The 21,647-nt window shown below is 41.5% G+C and overlaps 1 protein-coding gene and 1 long non-coding RNA gene across 2 annotated transcripts in view; one reads left to right on the forward strand and one right to left on the reverse strand.

Annotated features, from left to right (window-relative positions):
• LOC112228088 (stonustoxin subunit beta-like) overlaps window positions 1–12,248 on the reverse strand; it is a 16,355-nt gene extending 4,107 nt beyond the window's left edge. Inside the window, exons 1-2 of the mRNA XM_042309159.1 lie at window positions 11,810–12,248; window positions 1,550–1,654 (exon numbers count right to left, since the gene is read on the reverse strand). Of these exons, the coding sequence (XP_042165093.1) occupies window positions 1,550–1,643 (94 nt within the window). The 5' untranslated portion in view covers window positions 1,644–1,654; window positions 11,810–12,248. The remainder of the gene's footprint in view (window positions 1–1,549; window positions 1,655–11,809) is intronic.
• Window positions 12,249–16,609: 4,361 nt separating this feature from the next.
• Window positions 16,610–17,535, forward strand: LOC121841433. The gene is made up of 2 exons (XR_006080464.1): window positions 16,610–17,091; window positions 17,341–17,535. It is a non-coding gene; the product is annotated as an uncharacterized LOC121841433 (long non-coding RNA).
• The last annotated feature ends 4,112 nt before the right edge of the window (window positions 17,536–21,647 follow it).

Consider the following 21,647-nt stretch of genomic DNA (forward strand, 5'->3'; position numbering starts at 1 on the left):
TATAGGCTCCAATTATACATGTAATTCTATGATTATGCCCATAAAAACGTTTGGTGAAGTCCTTTACCAGGCATAAGGGAATGTTCCTTTAACCCCTGCATGGGAGAGTTACAATGTTGCTGTCACTATGCAGCCAACAACCTACAGTAGGAAACCGAGTTTCTGAATAATAATATGCCATCTGTTATCACACATGTAACAACTAGGTGGTCGTGCCAATTACAATAAAAAAATAACAGTTTTATGTAAGATATTACACATTTTAATATTACTGTAGAACTGTAAAAAAAAAAAGAGAGAGTAAGATCATTTGAGCTTTAGAAACAAGTGCTTACATAAATGCATGGCAGGCCTCGTTCCACTCCCTCTATATGAAAATAGCTTCCCTTAACCTTTCTCCATTATTATCTTTCCATCTCAGTTCTTGCTTGTTAATAACGCCCACATCTGACAGCTGTATAGGTTATAATGGTAGCGGGGCCCTGGTCCTATATGTTCCATTCCTTATATAGCCATTCTGTCTCAGCTCCTCAAAGTGGACAGCCTAGATGCTGTTAATAAATCAAAACGTAATCATAGTCATGAGTTTTGCTCCCACACTTGTCTCGTTTCTACAATAGGAGGGTCATAAAAGCTTATTTCAATGACCCAGCCTTAACGAATTTAGTTTATTTATATATCGATTTTGATTGTCCAACATCAGTTTTAGCATTTATTTATTTTGTCTCTGCCTACAGCGGCCTCTTTCCTCTGATGTGGTGCAGCAGATGTTCTCTCAGTAGGTGTCCATGGTCCTGAAATCAAATCATCTGAATTTGCTTGGACACCAGCCTGATCTCCAGCTCCTTCCATCTCTGGAAACTATCTAGGTGGTCATGTGACTTTTCATGCAAGCTGAGGTGGCACAATTCTTCCAGTCCCTGGTTCCATTCCTGACTAGCGCAGATTGCACTCGTGTGAAAAAAGTTTGCCGCAAAAACAGAAGCCTGGATCGATTTGCTTGGAATAGACGAGCCTTGGTCTCTCCACTCTCTTCCCCCATTAGCCATCCTCCTATTGTAGTGGGCCACCAAAAACGTTTGTTGACCCTCATCTCTTGGGAAATCCTCCTTTTCCTCCTGCACCAACATATCCCGTAAAGATCCATTCATATATGTTGGCCACTTACCGGGATCTTCTATGTTTTTTGTCTGCACCACCGCTATCATCGGGAACCGGGAGTCCAGGTTCAAGATAGTCGGGTCTTCTCCAGCATTGTTTGGAGGTGTGGCTAGGCCTGGTGCGACCACGTGTTCTTGTCCAGCCAGATAGCTTGTAATCATCAGTGAGGGTGCATGGCTCGGACTCTTCAGTTTCTAGCAAACGGGTCTCATCGTTCTCGGGGAATGAATGGCCTGCCCTCGGAGGCTTGACATTCTCCACACCGGCTTCCTGATAGTTTGTCTCTTAGACAAGGTAGCAAATTGTTTCAAATCTCTATAGCTTACTTTTAGCTAAAATGATATCCACTAGTAGTAGCTCCAAACCAAAGAGGAATAGTTTCCTGTACCTGGAATGAGGACATCTCTACGACAGTCATACAGCATCCCCAGCTGGAAGGGTCGGCCCAGAGCGGCTAGCTCGATGGTCTCCGAGTCAGACATGACTCAGTGTTCTGAAAACATATCAGAAGTGGGGTTACTTCAGCAGCCCCGGTATTAGAACCTTTCAACAGATCATTTGGCTGTTAACAAAATTACTTGTTTTTTTGCTCATTGCCCAGGCAATGCAGCGTGTGTAAAATATCACAGATACAGTATGTTATGCAAACATTTGAGTCACTGACATCTTTGTCCACCAGTGTTGTTGCTCTTTCTGAATAGGAAGAGGTCTCTGGAGCCCATCAACTTTGGTGCACTTATTTCTTTGGAAAAAAGCCTTGAACTGCAGAAACAAAACATAAAGACACTGTACATGTTGATGGGTTTCTGGTGGACATAATGCAGTCTTATTTAAAACAATCCACCTTAAGAGTTGACCTAAGTAATGCACCAAACTGAAAAAATAGATATTTTAGTTAACTTGCACCTTCCCACCTGCCACAGCAGACACTGCCAGTACTCAATTATAGTAGCTACTGTGGGTCTCTAGTCTGGAAAACAATTTTTATTTAGCAATTGTCTTACTTTTTTAAAACTCTGCATTGTTGGTTAAGGGTTCATAAGTAAGCATTTCTCGGTAAGGTCTACATTTTTGATCTACAGTGTATTGTCAAAAACCCCTGAACAACTTCAAACAGACCAACTTGCCCAATGAGCCAAACTGATTAAAGGATCCCACAGTATCCAAGCAGTGTAATAATTAGAACACATACAGCAGCTTTAGGTAATAGGCAGAGGGCTGAGCACACATACTACCTCCATCACTTTCTGTGTCGTCTGTTGCTGTCTCTCTTGTCTACCCTCCTCTCTAATCCTGTCCTGGTTGTAAAAAGTGTCAAAGTAAACGATTGTTTTAATAGTAATTTCAAGCTTTTTTTAACCTGCAAATCCTTTGTAAACCATGTTTAACTCTTTCACTAATTAGAATAGAGCCGTTTGAAGTGATAGACTACTGCGTGCTCAACCCACCTCTGTTCTCTCTCCATCTACTCTGTCACTTTCTCTGTTGCCTCGTCTGTTGCCTCGTCTGTTGCGGTCTCAGGTTCTTGTTTGTTACAGTCTCTTTGTCTTTCCTCTTCTGGTGTCTCTGCATCATATCCTATTGTTGTGTTGCTGTCTCTGTGTTCTGTGCCTCATCTACTCTTCTGTTGCCATCTATCTCTGTGTCTTGTCTGCTGGGTCTCTTCAGTTTTGCAATCGAGAATGTCCAAGGGGATACTGAGGTAGCTTAACTTGTTTTGGGCCTGTGTCTAGGTCACCTACAGTTGAAGAGGAAGTTTACATACACTTAGGTTGGAGTCATTAAAACTCATTTTTCAACCACTTCACAACTTTCTTATTTAACAAACTCAGTTAGGACATCTACTTTCTTCATGACACAAGTCATTTTACCAACAATTGTTTACAGAAAGCTTATTTCACTTATAATTCACTGTATCACAATTCCAGGGGGTCAGAAGTTTACATACACTAAGTTGACTGTGCCTTCAAACAGCTTGGAAAATTCCAGAAAATGATGTGAGTCTTTTGATGTGAGTCTAATTTGAGTCAATTGGAGGTATACCTGTAGATGTATTGCAAGGCCTACCTTCAAACTCAGTGCCTCTTTGCTTGACATCATGGGAAAATCCAAAGAAAATCAGCCAATACCTCAGAAAATAAATTGTAGACCTCCACAAGTCTGGTTCATCCTTGGGAGCAATTTCCAAATGCCTGAAGGTACCACGTTCACCTGTACAAACAATAGTACGCAAGTATAAACACCATGGGACTACGCAGCCGTCATACCGCTCAGGAAGGAGATGCGTTCTGTCTGAGATTTACGTACTTTGGTTTCGAAAAGTGCAAATCAATCCCAGAACAGCAAAGGACCTTGTGAAGATGCTGGAGGAAACAGGTACAAAATGATCTATATCCACTACGGTTTGCAACTGCACATGGGGACAAAGATCGTACTTTTTAGAGAAATGTCCTCTGGTCTGATGAAACAAAAATAGAACCGTTTGGCCATAATGACCATAATTATGTTTGGAGGAAAAAGGGGAGGCTTGCAAGCCGAAGAACACCATCCCAACCGTGAAGCACGGGGGTGGCAGCATCATGTTGTGGGGGTGCTTTGCTGCCGGAGGGACTGGTGCACTTCACAAAATAGATGGCACCATGAGGGAGGAAAATGATGTGGATATATTGAGGCAACATCTCAAGACATCAGTCAGGAAGTTAAAGCTTGGTCCCAAATGGGTCTTCCAAATGGACAATGACCCCAAACATACTTCCAAAGTTGTGGCAAAATGGCTTAAGGACAACAAAGTCAAGGTATTGGAGTGGCCATCACAAAGCCCTGACCTCAATCCTATAGAACATTTGTGGGCAGAACTGAAAAAGCGTATGCAAGCAAGGAGGCCTACAAACCTGACTCAGTTACACCAGCTCTGTCAGGAGGAATGGGCCAAAATTCACCCAACCTATTGTGGGAAGGTTGTGGAATGCTACCCAAAACGTTTGACCCAAGTTCAACAATTTAAAGGTAATGCTACCAAATACTAATTGGGTGTACGTAAACTTCTGACACACTAGGAATGTGATTAAAGAAATTAAAGCTGAAATATATAATTTTCTCTACTGTTATTCTGACATTTCACTTTCTTAAAATAAAGTGGTGATCCTAACGGACTTAAGACAGGGAATTTTTACTAGGATTAAACGTCAGGAATTGTGAAAAATGTTTAATGTATTTGGCTAAGGTCTATGTAAACTTCCAACTTTAACTGTAAATCCTCCTCTTCCCTACCATTTGCCCCTGGTTGCTGCTGTTCAAAGTGCTCCACTGGCCTGCTGTTCTCATCTGTCCTCCTCCTTGGCTCTGAAAGCTAGCAAGGAAGAGGTACAACACGTCATCAGATAGATTTAAAAGGCGACTGCCCTTCCTGATTTGGTCTCGTTTTAGATTTGGTTCATTAAGAAATGCTAGCGGCCATGACTGAATTCAACTGTGAGTTAGTTTCGGAGTGTGGTTTCATGTGTGTGTGTGTTCACAGGTGGGAAGAGTTAGCCAATTAGTTTGCCAATTAGCTTCAGCTGGCTGATGTGCAACCTGAATTTGGATAGTAAATGTAAAGGAGAACATATTTATACAATATTTTCATGTTGCACACCTTGTAGTTCTCATTAATGCTTTCAATATTTGTATATGCATGTATAAAATTTATAGTTGGTTAGAGGTTAAGTCATTGACATTTGGAGCTATTGGAATTTTAACATATTTTACCATGTACTGTATATTGTATAATTTACCTATGGTCCCTAACTAGCCCCATAGGGATATACAAAGTCAACAACACATTTACCACAGACATTTCGATCTTGGCCGTGTGCAGCTGCACTCCAAATTGATGATTACGTGTGCTGCTAGCTGTTTCTAGCTAGCTAGGCTAATTGAGTCTGCATGTGCTTTCTTCATCCCACCATCGACTGCGAAACCAAAATGTTCCCAAACTGGAGATTTAAACAATGGAGGATCCTCCAATTCTGGTTTATCGAGCCCACCACTCACCATCTAGAGTTCCCGGCTGTGCCTCACAGAAGGTGATTTGCCAGTTCATTTGAAATCCGCCAGTTAAAATTCCAATTTTGATTACAACGTGAGCATAGGTTGTAATTGTGTTAACAGAATAACCTACAATGTTTTTTCAGCTTTACTCACGGGACAATGGCATACAACCCAGTGTAAGCATAGCCTAGTGTTTTAATATTTAATTGTAATATATTTTGTATTCATTCAGGTTCACAGTGCGGACCAAACCAAGGTCCCGTGCCAAACGTTTTGGTAGGTATACCTTCACATAACAGCGCAACACAACTCCAAACACAACACATAAGAAGCTGCATAGCCCCCTAGGCGTTATGAATATAAGAGACTTGAGCCAAAGAACAATGGACTTTTGGAATGGACTGAGTTAACAGACCTCGTCAGTTCTACCATTAAATAACATTTGAGGACACCATTTAAAGGCCTATGTATTTAATGTTTTGTTCCCTGTACAATATAACCACAAAACTAGCCATCTTTTCCCCCCTCTTTCTGGCTGCCCTGCCCCTTCTTGCAGGTTCACCTCTCTGCAGTGCAACAACAATAGAAAAAGGAAGTAGCTAAATGAATAAAGAGTAAAAAATGAAAGCACAATTAAATAATTTCACCAATTTAATAATGGCCGGATCTTTAGAAATAGTTACATAGCCTATATGGAAATAACAAACATGAGCCAAGCATGTTTGCCTGTATAATGATATAGGTTATAAGACCTATGATTCATTTAATCAGTTCTACCATCTCAACAATGCTCATTTTGAAAAGGATTAAATATGTTGTAGTAAAGTTCAGCTTCCGTCCACAGGGGGGCACTGTGTCACTGTCAGAAGATATGTGCTTCAGTCAGAACCAGTTAATCATCTCTTCGGTCTCAGCTAGCTACAGAAGCTAGCTAGCTAGCTACAGAAACTAAACCCATCAAATACACTTGCTGGAAATAACTACTTTTCCTAATATCATGACTTCTATCAACAACCTTAGCTTTCCCATTCACTAAATATACTGTTAAATAACTCAGACTCACACCCAATACCTTTAGGATACTGAAACTTAACACTAGCTTATTAGCATTAGCCTACCCTTATGCTGATGGAGACTAGTTAGCTACCACCAACCCTGCAGCTAACTCTGCTGCTGCACTGACCTTCTGGCTGTTCTACCCTCTCCACCTCATTCACTACTCAACCTGATCACTTTTTTTTGCCTTTCGGGAAAAAATCTGAATATCCATATTTGTTGTGTTATGTTGAGGTGTTTTACTGAGTGATGGGATTGACACCTAACCAGTGCTGTAGGGGTGGGGTCAAGGGACGGGAGCGGTCCACTGTGTTGTTATATCTCGACCAATCACAGCAGACACTGAGTCACATCAGGGGCTTCTTGCAGTTCCTGCTACTGCCTAGCAAAGTATATTGGATAGTTTATTTTAGTCATTAAAATGTGCATAGCACAACTGATGTGTGGTTATGGAAACTCATACCAGACTGGAATGTAAAAAATACAATCAAAAGGGTCGGGGACTAATATCCAGGGCTGAAGCCCCGGAAGCCCAGACCTAATGACGCCACTGGCTAACATACTGGGTATGGATACATGTACATTTTATAGAAAACATGCCTTGCATTGAAAGCCGGCCTATAAGGGAGTTGAATGTAAATACTGAATGTAATAAATCCTGAATAAACTGTTTGCATTTTTCTGTGTCAGGTTTGACGTGTCAGAGAAGAGATCGGACAACAAGGCATCAATAGAATCTTTTTATTGCAAAGCTACAGAGGATTCTCAGATATTGACAGGCATTGGTTTGAAAAGCATTTGGTGGCAGCAGCCAGGTAAACAAAAACGGCTAACAGGGTTATTAAACCACTGTCATTTGTGTGAACTATCCCTTTAACAACATCATTTGGGGAAAATAAAACAGGCAGCGCAATTGTGGATATTAAAGGTTTACAATGATTGTGTGCCTTGTCCAATAATTCATTATGTGGATCATTTAACCGTTTATGCATTTGTCTCTTAATATGTGGATACATTTCATACAGTTTTTTGATCTCCTTTTGCATTTTCCAGCTGAATTCTTGTCTTTTCATTTTTCTCTCGCTGTCTATTGTGTTCTATTACTTTTAGAGTTTCCTTCTCAAGCTCCTGTCTTTGTTTTTCTTCCATCTTTTGTTCTGTTTCCATTCTCACTTTCTCAGCAAAGAGCTGCCTGTAATCCTCTTCTGTCTTTTTCTTTTCCTTCTCCATGTTCTGTTTGTCCTCCTCCGCTTTCTGTTTATCAGTTTTGGCTTGATCGCGGTCTCTCTCTGCCTGATCCGCTCGATCTTTTGACCAATCTCCACCCATTCTCTTGTTGATCTTGTAGGTCTCCGACTTTCTTAGAGATGAGATATGAAAATAACCAAAAAACAGACAGTGAATGCTTTTGCTCTCGAAACAGTATTTTTTGTACTGTATATTTGGTACTGTTTCCCAAAGAAAGTGTTCCAGCTTCAACTACATTTTGTTTTGATACACGTGGGTTCTTAGACTCAGTAGAAGCTATTAAGTATTTGTGATCCACCAGCATGACTAAACAGGATGGTCAAACAAGGCTAACTTTAATGTTTCTTAAATACCTTAAGACAATATAACTGCCACCATCCTCTGTGTTTCTTTACAGCCTTCAGTGTTTAGGTACAATTTTATTTGAATTCAAAACAGCATTGAGCAGCAGGTGCTTCTAATCAGGGTTGCTGCTCATCTGCCAATTCGGGATGTGGCTTTTCTGGTCTACCTGTATACAAGTTAGTCACAAAGAAATACAGAATTATAGGGCATGGGGGCAGGCACGAAGGGCAACTCACAAATCAACCGACCCAGTTGTCCGCTCACCTAAATACATCATATTAATTCATGAGATGGCCTACCACCAAGGACATCAGGCAAAGCCATTCATAAATATGTGGGGCCAACTCATACTCTGTATGCAAAGTTGGATATGGACAGTGTTCTTGTATAACAGTCTAAAATGTAGCGTATAGTAAGGTGAAATCTAATTATTTGTTTAAACCGTGTGGAGTTAAGTAACTGTCTTCTGTTCAAGGTTTTAATGTGTTGTGGAGCTTCATCAAGCCAGGGATCCTCTCCAGAAGAGAGGGGATCCTCTCCAGAAGAGAGGGTATCCTCTCCAGAAGAAACGCTCAAGGAGAGAGTTTGATTGTTATAAGAATATTTTGAAGATGAATACACAACGCAGAGGATGAGAGGACAAGAAGTAACGATCAATAGGAGTTGGTTTTTCAGTTCAACAGCTGTTTAGAATCTGTGCAATGTCAGTTCTGGACTCAGAGCTACGTGTGCCACATTTTCATTGGTCTGTACATTGAGTCGGGAGCAGGATACTTGTTATTTGGCCATTGGCCCAGTTGTACTGCAAGGACTTCTGATTGGTCAACTCCAGGCTAGGGTGGGGGGGTTATGAATGGCATTCTGTTCCTTTGTTCTGTGGAGAAAAACTGAAGACAAGAGAGATTGAACACCTACATTTCAGCATAGCATCTATGATTTGTCCTTCTCAAATAAATCTATTTTCTCCCCCTGATTTGCTTTGGGGCCTGTGTTATTGAAGAATAACATACAGCTAACATTGTCTATCATATTCTTCCTCTGTGTTCTACCGCATTGCTGCTACTATTCTTTAACGTTAGTGTAACGGTCTGAGTGTAGTGGGTGAGGAGTCAGGCGCAGGAAGCAGAGAGTTCAGGGGAGTGCTATTTTAATGCACTGACACAAACGCTGAACATAAGCCAACCCTCACAAAAACACAGGGCGTACTGAACAAACAAATGCCCCAAACAGGGGGACTTAAACCGTCCAGGGAAAACCCACAAAATGGGAAAAGACAAAACCCAAATAGAGGTGCACATAAGTACACCAAACAGACGATCACAATAATTAATCCCGCACAAGGAACCCTGCGGGCCGGCTGACTAATAAAGCCTACTACCTAACTCAAAACAGGTGCACACAATCAACACATAAGGAGGGGGAGGAAATAATCAGTAGCAGCTAGTAGGCCGGCGATGACGACCGCCGAGCGCCACCCGAACGGGAAGGGGAGTGTCCTTCGGTCGGAGTCGTGACAGTTAGAGTTACCAATGCTTCTTTGCATATTGTTTATCGTATGTAGTATTATTCCGTACTGCCGTAAGTGTTATTATTACATTGGTTGCAAAAGTACTTTTGCAGAAGAGGTTTAATTGTTGTAAGCAGTCTTTTGCATGCACATGCTACCACAGTATTCTCCAAAGTGGCCTTTATTAAGGTGTTTTATTGCGTTGCCATGGGCGAGCTTCTAGAGTCATCCTGTTGTGAAACTGTACTTGAGGTTAGTGAAGGTAGTCACGCGCAGGAGAGCAGAGATGTTCAAAGTAGCGTCTTTAATAGGCCAATGGGTCAGGTACAATACCACAAAACGCCCAAGACATCGGAACAAATAGTCACGGAAGGAGAAAAAACAACGCTCCTTAATTATACAACAACTCTGTACACACGTGAATGAACTGAGGAAAACCTCAATGAGCAACATGAAAACAATCCCGCACAAACCTCAGTGGGAAACAGAGGTAAATATACACACAGAAATTAAAGAAAATGAAAACCAGGTGTGAATGAAACCAAAGGCATTAGCCTACCCAAATGCTGATGGAGACTAGTTAGCTACCAACAACCCTGCAGCTAACTCTGCTGCTGCACTGACTTTCTGGCTGTTCTAGCCTCTCCACCTCATTCACTACTCAACCTGATCACTTTTTGCCTCTCTTTCAGAAGAAATTCTGAATATCCATATTTGCTGCGTTATGTTGAGGTGTTTTACTGAGTGATGACATTGACATCTAACCAGTGCTCTAGGGGTGGGGTCAAGGGACGGGAGCGGTCCACTGGGTTGTGAAATCTCAGCCAATCACAGCAGACACTGAGTCACACCAGGGGCTTCTTGCAGTGCCTGCTACTGCCAAGCACAGTATATTGGATTGTTTATTTTAGTCATTAAAAAAGGTGCATAGCGCAAGTGATGAATCCTGAATAAAAATGTGTGGATTTTTCTGTGTCAGAAGAGATCGGACAAATCTATTTATTGCAATGCTACAGAGGATTGTCAGAAGCCTGTTAATACACCTCAACAAAAACAGAACAAACTGTAACTACTTTGAAGAATCAAATATATTTTGATTTGTTTAACACTTTTGGTTACTACATGATTCCATATGTGTTATTTCATAGTGTTGATGTCGTCACTATTATTCTACAATATAGAAAATAGTAAAAAAAAAAAAAAAAAAAAAGCCTGGAATGAGTAGGTGTCCCGCGCCTTGAACATCTTGGAGAACATCAATCCACGATTAGACGTCGAGATACCACCTCGCCAGATGTGAGACAATTAATAGATATTGTTCTATAAACTAATTGCGTTGCGTCGATGAACTTTTTCGATCCGACGCAACGCAATTAATTAATAGATAGATGTAGAGGTGACTGAAAACAAATTACTCAAAAAGAGAAGCCATGTGGCTATAGAAATTAAATGTTGTATCTCCACACGGTGTAAACGAAGCATTATACTTCACCTCCTTCCCATAAGCCATATTTAGACGGTTAAACAAGAACACTGTCCATATCAGACCTTATCGTTTATGAGTTGGCCCCACATATTTATGAATGGCTTTGCCTGATGTCCTTTGTGGTGGGCCATCTCATGTGTTATGATACATCTGTGTGCGCTATGCTATCCCTGATGCAGTGAAAATGATTAAAAACACCGAATAATGAAGCTTTATGCGACAACTAGAGTGCGAACCCATTACACCAGCGGGTTTTACGCACCAGCCAAGCCTCTGGGAGAGCCAAATGGTTCTCTTTTGTTCAATAAAGCATCCACATTATTACAGCTATAGAGTCGGGGTTTGGTTCATATATACACATTTAAATTGATGACACAGTATACGCAGCAATGTGAAGAATATAACTTATGAATACGTCATGAGCTTTAGTACGATTGTTTATTTTGGGTTCTAATGGGAAAAAGACACGTATTTTTACTCCATTGTTTGTAAAGGTTAAAAAAAATTGTAAATGTAGTAAAGCAATGTATAGATTCAAAAGATGGTTAAAACTATAATGCAGATATCATGGACGGTCAGTCCTGGCATCTAGAGCACTTTAGAATTTGAGAGGGATTACATTTCCCTAGACTCATCCCTCAGCTGTGGACCACAATAAGTGGAGGAACGGACAATGTTTTTTCTCAAAGATCAATTAAAGTTAGAATCTACATTTGGTGAAACAGCGCCAGCGCCTCTGATATTGTTTCAGTGATGAAACGGAAGAGAGGAGCGACCAGCAGTGCGAATATTTGATGCGATTGTGTCCGATGGAAGAAAGGTGTTCTTCCTTTGAAGTAACGTCTTCTTTGTTGAAATATCCCAAACGGACGTGCCAGTTTCACCAAATGCGGATTGTAGCTTTAATGATTGGACAGTAAAGGTTTTTGCTAAGCAACAATTTCGGTCTATCGTTGAAATAAGGGACAGTAGCCTACCTTAAGTCATCGAAGTTTGCCGATGGCTGTCAACCAGACAGAAATCACAAGTAGATGTTCAGAGTAGACGCCAAGTACAGCACATATTTCAGAATGTATGGGATGTTTCTCTACCCAGATGTAGACTGGTGTCTGACAACCTGTTTTATAGACTAAATCACAGAGTTTCTAAACCCAGAGGCGCAGCATCGCAAGATTTCCAGGAACGGTTGTGAAATAGACTAAACAGAACACTGCCAGCACATGCGCAGTTCGGCGCAAGATGACCATTAGACCCGATGACTTGCTTCTACGCATGAGTTTTGCTTGCCAACGTCGCCATGACATCGTCAACAAGTGTAATCGGGGATTTGAATTGGAGAATCATTTTTAGCTCATCTTCATAGTGTACTGTCTTTGACCAAATCTCTCTTTCTTGTAATACATGTGACCACCCCACCCCGACACTCTTCTTGGAAATCACATGACTAAATGTATGCATCTGGCTGCAGTCCGAATTCAAAGGATGCATTCCAAACACGTAAAAAACACCCTCTCCCCTCAAATTAAGGGGACACATCAAATCTATTTGTCACATACACGTGAATTCAAAGGATGCATTCCAAACACGTAAAAAACACCCTCTCCCCTCAAATTAAGTGGACACATCAAATCTAATTTGTCACATACACGTGTTTAGCATTTGCTATTGCGGGTGTAGAGAAATGGGTTGTTTTTACACGGTCAAATCAAATCAAATTTTATTTGTCACATACACATGGTTAGCAGATGTTAATGCGAGTGTAGCGAAATGCTTGTGCTTCTAGTTCCGACAATGCAGTAATAACCAACAAGTAATCTAGCTAACAATTCCAAAACTACTACCTTATAGACACAAGTGTAAGGGGATAAAGAATATGTACATAAAGATATATGAATGAGTGATGGTACAGAGTGGCATAGGCAAGATACAGTAGATGGTATTGAGTGCAGTATATACATATGAGATGAGTATGTAAACAAAGTGGCATAGTTAAAGTGGCTAGTGATACATGTATTACATAAAGATGCAGTAGATGATATAGAGTACAGTATATACATATGAGATGAGTATGTAAACAAAGTGGCATAGTTAAAGTGGCTAGTGATACATGTATTACATAAAGATGCAGTAGATGATATAGAGTACAGTATATACATATGAGATGAATAATGTAGGGTATGCAAACATTATATTAGGTAGCATTGTTTAAAGTGGCTAGTGATATATTTTACATCATTTCCCATCAATTCCCATTATTAAAGTGGCTGGAGTAGAGTCAGTGTCATTGACAGTGTGTTGGCAGTAGCCACACAATGTTAGTGGTGGCTGTTTAACAGTCTGATGGCCTTGAGATAGAAGCTGTTTTTCAGTCTCTCGGTCCCAGCTTTGATGCACCTGTACTGACCTCGCCTTCTGGATGATAGCGGGGTGAACAGGCAGTGGCTCGGGTGGTTGTTGTCCTTAATGATCTTTATGGCCTTCCTGTGACATCGGGTGGTGTAGGGGTCCTGGAGGGCAGGTAGTTTGCCCCCGGTGATGCGTTGTGCAGACCTCACTACCCTCTGGAGCTCCTTACGGTTGTGGGCGGAGCAGTTGCCGTACCAGGCGATGATGCAGCCCGACAGATGCTCGATGCTCTGTGCATCTGTAGAAGTTTGTGAGTGCTTTTGGTGACAAGCTGAATTTCTTCAGCCTCCTGAGGTTGAAGAGGCGCTGCTGCGCCTTCTTCACGATGCTGTCTGTGTGGGTGGACCAATTCAGTTTGTCAGTGATGTGTACGCCGAGGAACTTAAAACTTACTACCCTCTCCACTACTGTTCCATCAATGTGGATAGGGGGGTGTTCCCTCTGCTGTTTCCTGAAGTCCACAATCATCTCCTTAGTTTTGTTGACGTTGAGTGTGAGGTTATTTTCCTGACACCACACTCCGAGGGCCCTCACCTCCTCCCTGTAGGCCGTCTAGTCGTTGTTGGTAATCAAGCCTACCACTGTTGTGTCGTCCGCAAACTTGATGATTGAGTTGGAGGCGTGCATGGCCACGCAGTCGTGGGTGAACAGGGAGTACAGGAGAGAGCTCAGAACACACCCTTGTGGGGCCCCAGTGTTGAGGATCAGCGGGGTGGAAATGTTGTTGCCTACCCTCACCACCTGGGGGCGGCCCGTCAGGAAGTCCAGTACCCAGTTGCACAGGTCGGGGTCGAGACCCAGGGTCTCGAGCTTGATGACAAGCTTGGAGGGCACTAATGGTGTTAGATGCCGAGCTGTAGTCGATGAACAGCATTCTCACATAGGTATTCCTCTTGTCCAGATGGGTTAGGGCAGCGTGCAGTGTGGTTGAGATTGCATCGTCTGTGGACCTATTTGGGCGGTAAGCAAATTGGAGTGGGTCTAGGGTGTCAGGTAGGGTGGAGGTGATATGGTCCTTGACTAGTCTCTCAAAGCACTTCATGATGACGGAAGTGAGTGCTACGGGGCGGTAGTCGTTTAGCTCAGTTACCTTAGCTTTCTTGGGAACAGGAACAATGGTGGCCCTCTTGAAGCATGTGGGAACAACAGACTGGGATAGGGATTGATTGAATATGTCCGTAAACACACCAGCCAACTGGTCTGCGCATGCCCTGAGGGCGCGTCTGGGGATGCCGTCTGGGCCTGCAGCCTTGCGAGGGTTGACACGTTTAAATGTTTTCCTCACTTCGGCTGCAGTGAAGGAGAGTCCGCATGTTTTAGTTGCGGGCCGTGTCAGTGGCACTGTATTGTCCTCAAAGCGGGCAAAAAAGTTATTTAATCTGCCTGGGAGCAAGACATCCTGGTCTGTGACCGGGCTGGTTTTCTTTTTGTAATCCATGATTGACTGTAGACCCTGCCACAGACCTCTTGTGTCTGAGCCGTTGAATTGAGATTCTACTTTGTCTCTATACTGACGCTTAGCTTGTTTGATTGCCTTGTGGAGGGAATAGTTACACTGTTTGTATTCGGTCATGTTTCCGGTCACCTTGCCCTGATTAAAAGCAGTGGTTCGGGCTTTCAGTTTCACAGGAATGCTGCCATCAATCCACCATCAATCCACGGTTTCTTGTTTGGGAATGTTTTAATCGTTGCTATGGGAACGACATCTTCAACGCAGTTCTAATGAACTCGCTCACCGAATCAGCGTATTCGTCAATGTTGTTGTCTGACGCAATACGAAACATATCCCAGTCCACGTGATGGAAGCAGTCTTGGAGTGTGGAATCAGATTGGTCGGACCAGCGTTGAACAGACCTCAGCGCGGGAGCTTCTTGTTTTAGTTTCTGTCTGTAGGCAGGGATCAACAAAATGGAGTCGTGGTCAGCTTTTCCGAAAGGAGAGCGGGGCAGGGCCTTATATGCGTCGCGGAACTTAGAATAGCAATGATCGAGGGTTTCACCAGCCCTGGTTGCACAATCGATATGCTGATGGAATTTAGGGAGTCTTGTTTTCAGATTAGCCTTGTTAAAATCCCCAGCTACAATGAATGCGGCCTCAGGATATGTGGTTTCCAGTTTACACAGAGTCAAATTAAGTTATTTCAGAGCCATCGATGTGTCATTCAAGAGCTGAGGGTTTGGGGCTGAGGGGAAACACATAAAAGACACACCCTCCTCCACTTACCCTCACCTTATGTCCTTGGGGGAATCCCTGTAGCCATCTTTGCTGTCGGTCCAAACGATTAGTCAAACAAGGGAAGTTGGCAAATTTAGCCCCTCAACCCTCGTTTGTGATCGAGTTTGTGAGCGTACAATTCTGTTCACTCCGTGGCCTGAAATGTCCCATAATTAAATTTGTGATGATTATACATCCCCTAAGAAAAGTCTGCCAAAGCGGAAAACCAACATCAATATGGAGAGGTCAACATAAGTAAAAATTAATGTAAATAAGTTAGAAATTGTGCTACTAATGCACATGACAGCACAAGGGCATATCGTAAAAGTAATGTTTTTGTTTGGTTAGCTTTTGGAAACGTTCACTAGAGGATACAATTTGACCTGGCATCACTGTTATACATTGTAGTTTTCGATTTACCTGATATCCTCCGATGTCTAGCATTCTATGTCTGCAGATGTGTTTTCTTCAGCCAAGATATGAAATGAAATCAAAATTCACTGTGTCGCATATAAATCACAGACAACAGCTACCGGTGGTTCCATGATGACTGAAAACACAACCGTGGGACGAACACATTTCTGGGCAAGGGCGGGGTCCATTTAAAATGTATTCCTTCTTCCCTCGCCCATTGCCCTGCAAGTGTCAACTCATCATATGTCATGATATGTCATCAGGGCGGCAGGTAGCCTAGCGGTAAGACCATTGGGCCAGTAACCGAACAGTTGCTGGTTTGATTACCCGAGCCGACAAGGTGAAAATCAGTCGATGTGCCCTTGAGCAAGGCACTTAACCCTCATTTGCTTCAGGGGCGCTGTACTACTATGGCTGACCGTGTAAAAACAACCCATTTCTCTACACCCGCAATAGCAAATGCTAAACACGTGTATGTGACAAATAGATTTGATGTGTCCACTTTAATTTGAGGGGAGAGGGTGTGTTTTTACATGTTTGGAATGCATCCTTTGAATTCGGACTGCAGCCAGATGCATACATTTAGTCATGTGATTTCCAAGAAGAGTGTCGGGGTGGGGTGGTCACATGTATTACAAGAAAGAGAGATTTGGTCAAAGACAGTACACTATGAAGATGAGCTAAAAATGATTCTCCAATTCAAATCCCCGATTAGCAAAACTCATGCGTAGAAGCAAGTCATCGGGTCATCTTGCGCCGAATTGCGCATGTACAGGCATTCAAATCAACGGCAGTCTTTCGATATAAACGTGTTTTTGACGAAAATTAAAACGTGTCAGTTTATCACTTTCACGAGGTTGGCGTAGTAACATGTTCAACTACTTAGGAAACTAGCTCGAATCTAGGTTTTGTCTTTTGGTTTCGAGAAAATTAACAACTGAGGTAGATATTTTCACTTCTCTCATTGACTTCTCAAGCTCCAAACCCCGGCATGTTCTGTTTAGTCTATTTCACAACCGTTCCTGGAAATCGAGCTATGCTGCGCCTCTGGGTTTAGAAACTCTGTGATTTAGTCTATAAAACAGGTTGTCAGACACCAGTCTACATCTGGGTAGAGAAACATCCCATACATTCTGAAGTATGTGCTGTACTTGGCTTCTATTTTGAACATCTACTTGTGATTTCTGTCTGGTTGACATCCATCGGCAAGCTTCGTTGACTTAAGGTAGGCTACTGTCCCTTAAATTGTTGTGAGTCACCTCTACGTGGTGGATGAACTTGTTCGATCCCGACGCAAAGCCAGTCCTCCCTGTTATACAAGAACGCTGTTCATTTCAGACTTTGCATTTTGAGTTAGTTTGAGTTGGCCTAACACATGTACAGTATGCATGGCTTTGACTGACGTCCTTTGTGGTGGGCTATGTGAGGTGCCCGCTCCGCTCCGCAAAACCTATAATTCTATATTTGTATACAGGTAGACCAGAAAAGCCACATCCCAGAAGGGCAGATGAGCAGCAACGCTGACTAGAAGCACCCGCTGCTGTTACTTTACAAATGTTTTGAATTAAAATAAACGTGTATCTACACACTGAAGAAGGCTGTAAAGCCGGAAAATCTGTACACTATCCCTGATGCAGTAAAAATAATTAAACATAAAATGATGAAGTAAGCTTTATGCGGTAATTTACTGAAGCCTAAGTAGCTTGATGTACTGAATAATTATTGGGACTTCTAAAGCACTTGAACTCTATCATGTGGTATTTACACCTTCACCGACATGGAAAGAGATTCAGAGGAAGACAGCATGACTACTACTTTACACTCCAAGCACCATTTCACTTGAACAGACAGATGAGAAAATAGATTTTCACAAACCAACATTTTCTATTTCATTGACACTAACTAGGCAAGTCAATTATGAACAAATTATTTACACATTTTTATTCAGGGTTTCTAGATTAGAAACTGAGGCTGGTGGCAGTTATATTGTATTACGTTATTAAAGTAACATGAAAAAGTTAGCCTTGTTTGACCATCCTGTTAAGTCATGCTGATGGGTCAGAGTTGAGATGTGTTTTTGATCACTAATGCCTCAATAGCTTTTACTGAGCCTAAGAGCACACATTTGTCAAAAACAAATTGTGAAGCAGGCACACATTTATTTCAGGAAACGGTACAATATTACTGTAGCATTCACTGTCTGTTTTGGGCTATTTTCATATCTAATCTCTAAGCAAGTCAGACCTACAAGAGAATGGGTGGAGGAATAAAATAATTTAAATAACGAGTGGATAAGGCAGAGAGAGACCGCGACAGATAAGGCGATCAAGCCAGAACTGATAAACAGAAAGCGGAGAAGGAAAAGAGGACTGAAGAGGATGACTGGCAGCTCCTTGCTAAGAACGTGAGAATGGAAACAGAACTAAAGATGGAAGAAAAACGTAGGCAGCGACTGGAGAAGAAAATACTGAAATTAATGGACCCCAATAGACAGCGAGAGAAAGATGAAAGGATGAGTGAAGCGGAAAAAAGCAAATGTAAAAAGGAGATCAGAAAAATTTATGCAAATATTAAGAGACAGGCATAAAACGTTTAATTTATACACAAAACGAATTATTGGACAAAGCACAAAATCATTGTAAACTTGTAATATCCACAATTGCGCTGCCTGTTTTATTTTCCCCAAATGATGTGCTTAAAGGGATAGTTCACACATGACTTATTGGTTTAATAACCCTGTTAGTAATCTTTGGTTATGTTTACCTGGCTGCTGTCGCCAAATGCTTTTTCAAACAGTTTATTCAGGATTTATTTCCAATCAGTATTTACATTCAACTCCCTTATAGGCTGGCATTCAATGCAAGGCATGTTTTCTATAAACATGTATCCATACCCAGTATGTTAGCCAGTGGCGTCATTAGGTCTGGGCTTCCGGGGCTTCAGCCCTGAATGTTAGTGGTCCAGCCTCGACCATTTTGAAGGTATTTTTTACATTGCAGTCTGGTATGAGTTTCCATAACCACACATCAGTTGTGCTATGCACATTTTAATGACTAAAATAAACAATCACTATATCTGCTAGGTAGTAGCAAGAAGCCCCTGATGTGACTCAGTCTGCTGTGATTGGCAGAGATATAACAACAGTGGACCGCTCCCATCCCTTGTCCCCACCCCTACATCACCGGTTAGTTAATCCCATCACTCAGTAAAATGTCTCAACATAGCACAGAAAATGTGGCTGTTCAGAATTTCTTCTGAAAGAGAGTCAAAAAGCGATCAGGTTGAGTAGTGAATGAGGTGGAGAGGGTAGAACAGCCATAAAGTCAGTGCAGCAGCAGAGTTAGCTGCAGGGTTGTTGGTAGCTAACTAGTCTCCATCAGCATAAGGGTAGGCTAATGCTAATAAGCTAGTGTTAAGTTTCAGTATCCTAAAGGTATTGGGTGTGAGTCTGTTATTTAACAGTATATTTAGTGAATGGGCAAACTAAGGATGTTGATATTAGGAAAAGCGTTTATTTTCGGCGAGTGTATTTGATGGGTTTAATTTCTGTAGACAGTGACACAGAGCCCCCTGTGGGATGAACCTGAACTTGAACATATTTAATACTTTTTAAAATGAGCATTGTTGTAGTAGAACTGACAAAATGAATCGGGTCTTAACATATATAATTCAAGTATAGAAACAGGTAAACATGCTTGGCTCATGTCTGTTACTTCCATATAGGCTATGTAACTATTTTTTTAAGAACTGCCCATTATTAAATTGGTGAAATTTCAAATGACATTTTTACTCTATTTATTAATTTAGCTACTTTGTCTAAGGTGTGTCATGACGTTGGCCTGGGTGTAGGTTTATGACAGTCATAAATACCTCTTTCCCCATTTTTCCTCTCTCTACCCTACTAATGTGACATTAGAAAACCCCTTGGTTAACATAGAGATTCTGGGAACATCAGAAGGTGGGGAGAAATGAACTATATTCTGGTAATCCGACCAATTGAACATATGCGGTGGTACTTAATGAATATGATGTCAGTTCGCTTGTCATCTGAGACATTCTCATCAATAATAAGATGACAAACTCTACAGTGGAAAGTCTGCACATTGTAGTTATCGGATTCACATGGAATTGTTGTTCAATTTAAATGTTTGAATATAAAATTATTGGTGAAGAGATTAAATGTAATTTTATCTTCCAAATGAGAGATTTGGGTTTTCATAAGGTTAGGGCTCTGCTCAATCAGTGGCCCGCCCCTGTGAAGAGACATGGGTTATAAAACTTTTCAAACACACCCTTCTCGCTCCACTATATAAAGCCTTGATGAAAATGTAACCTCCTGTTCCAAGTACGTGAGGTCTGCAGCCTCTACGTTAAAAGTGCAAATAACTATCTGTTCCGAGGATGTGAGGAAGACGGTCTGATGTCAGAATTGTTCAGATAATAACTACAGAACGAAGCCAACCTCAGCATGAGCCTTGGTTGCGAATAGTATGAACTTAGAAGTATTCACTACAGAAGTGAAACCTCCTAGCTGTTGAGTTAGCAACAGCAGCTGCAAACGTAGGCTAGGAAAGAACAGACGGAGTATTCTGTCTACCACACAACTACGTTACTACAACGTATCCAATTGACCACCAGAGACATTCTTCAAAGGACTCGGTTTGGCAACACGGCCTTCCATCTACCACCAACCTACCGAAGCGCAGCTCAGAGTAAATATTTATTGCATTTTCCTTTTCCAAATGGGTGGTAATTTAGAATGCATAAGATACTGTATTTACGACAGCACAGCTTCTCCCTTTGTCCCTCAATCTTCCCGCTACTTCACTCAAACCCAGACCCTTTTCTTTTGTGTAACCAGCTGTCAAATCTGTTCTGTCCACTTTATGACGTAATTTGTCATCAAGGTATAATTCATTCTGTGTGATTAGTTAGGTATTTAGTAAATAAATAATTAAACCCAATTTTGTATTGCTGATTCAACTTGTTAGCCAGGGTTCGTGAAGATAACCAAGAATTTACAACTTTAAGATGAGACTGAATTAAGGTGACGATTAATATTGACTGCTATTGATGTCAAATATTACTAGTTCTTTAAGAGTTTATTCAGAAGATAACAGCTCTATAAATATTATTTTGTGGTACCCCGACTCTCTAGTTAATTACATTTACATGAGCTCAATCAGGTAATATTAATTACAGAGAAAGGATTTTATAGAATAGCAAGTCATATCACTTAATCCGGCAGAGCCAAAGACACGACAGGTGCAAGTTACCTGAAATATCAATGGTCATCTCAAAGTGCACCAAATTCATTGCATTTAGCTGCTGAATTTTGATTTTTTTCTTGCAGGGCGAACATTTACTTGCTAAGGACCCAATGCCGTCAAATCCTAGAAACGCCCCATGTTAGTGTGATGTTTTAGTGTGGCTTGTAGTTGTATAACTTGAGATCTTCTATTTAGACGATGATGTACGGTTTTATTTCTCCATTATTTACAAGCGGCTTGAACATAAATACATAAGGCTTTTAAATACATTTTCAAAACGATCCTGTGAATATCATGGACTCAGTCCGAGAGCTGTCTATGAATTTGAGGGTTTCCAGCCTCATCAAAAAGCTAAGGTGGGGCTGCTGTTTTGCTGAGCAACAAATCCAGAGGATAGAGAAACTTCTGTATTTTCTACTCACAATTGTAATATCTCTGGGGGGGGGGGTTACAATTAGTGCATTACTTAAGTCAACTCTTAAATCTCATTGCAAATGTTTGCACAACATAC

This window comes from Oncorhynchus tshawytscha, linkage group LG30 (genome assembly GCF_018296145.1).
Source record: "Oncorhynchus tshawytscha isolate Ot180627B linkage group LG30, Otsh_v2.0, whole genome shotgun sequence".
Taxonomy (NCBI): domain Eukaryota; kingdom Metazoa; phylum Chordata; class Actinopteri; order Salmoniformes; family Salmonidae; genus Oncorhynchus; species Oncorhynchus tshawytscha.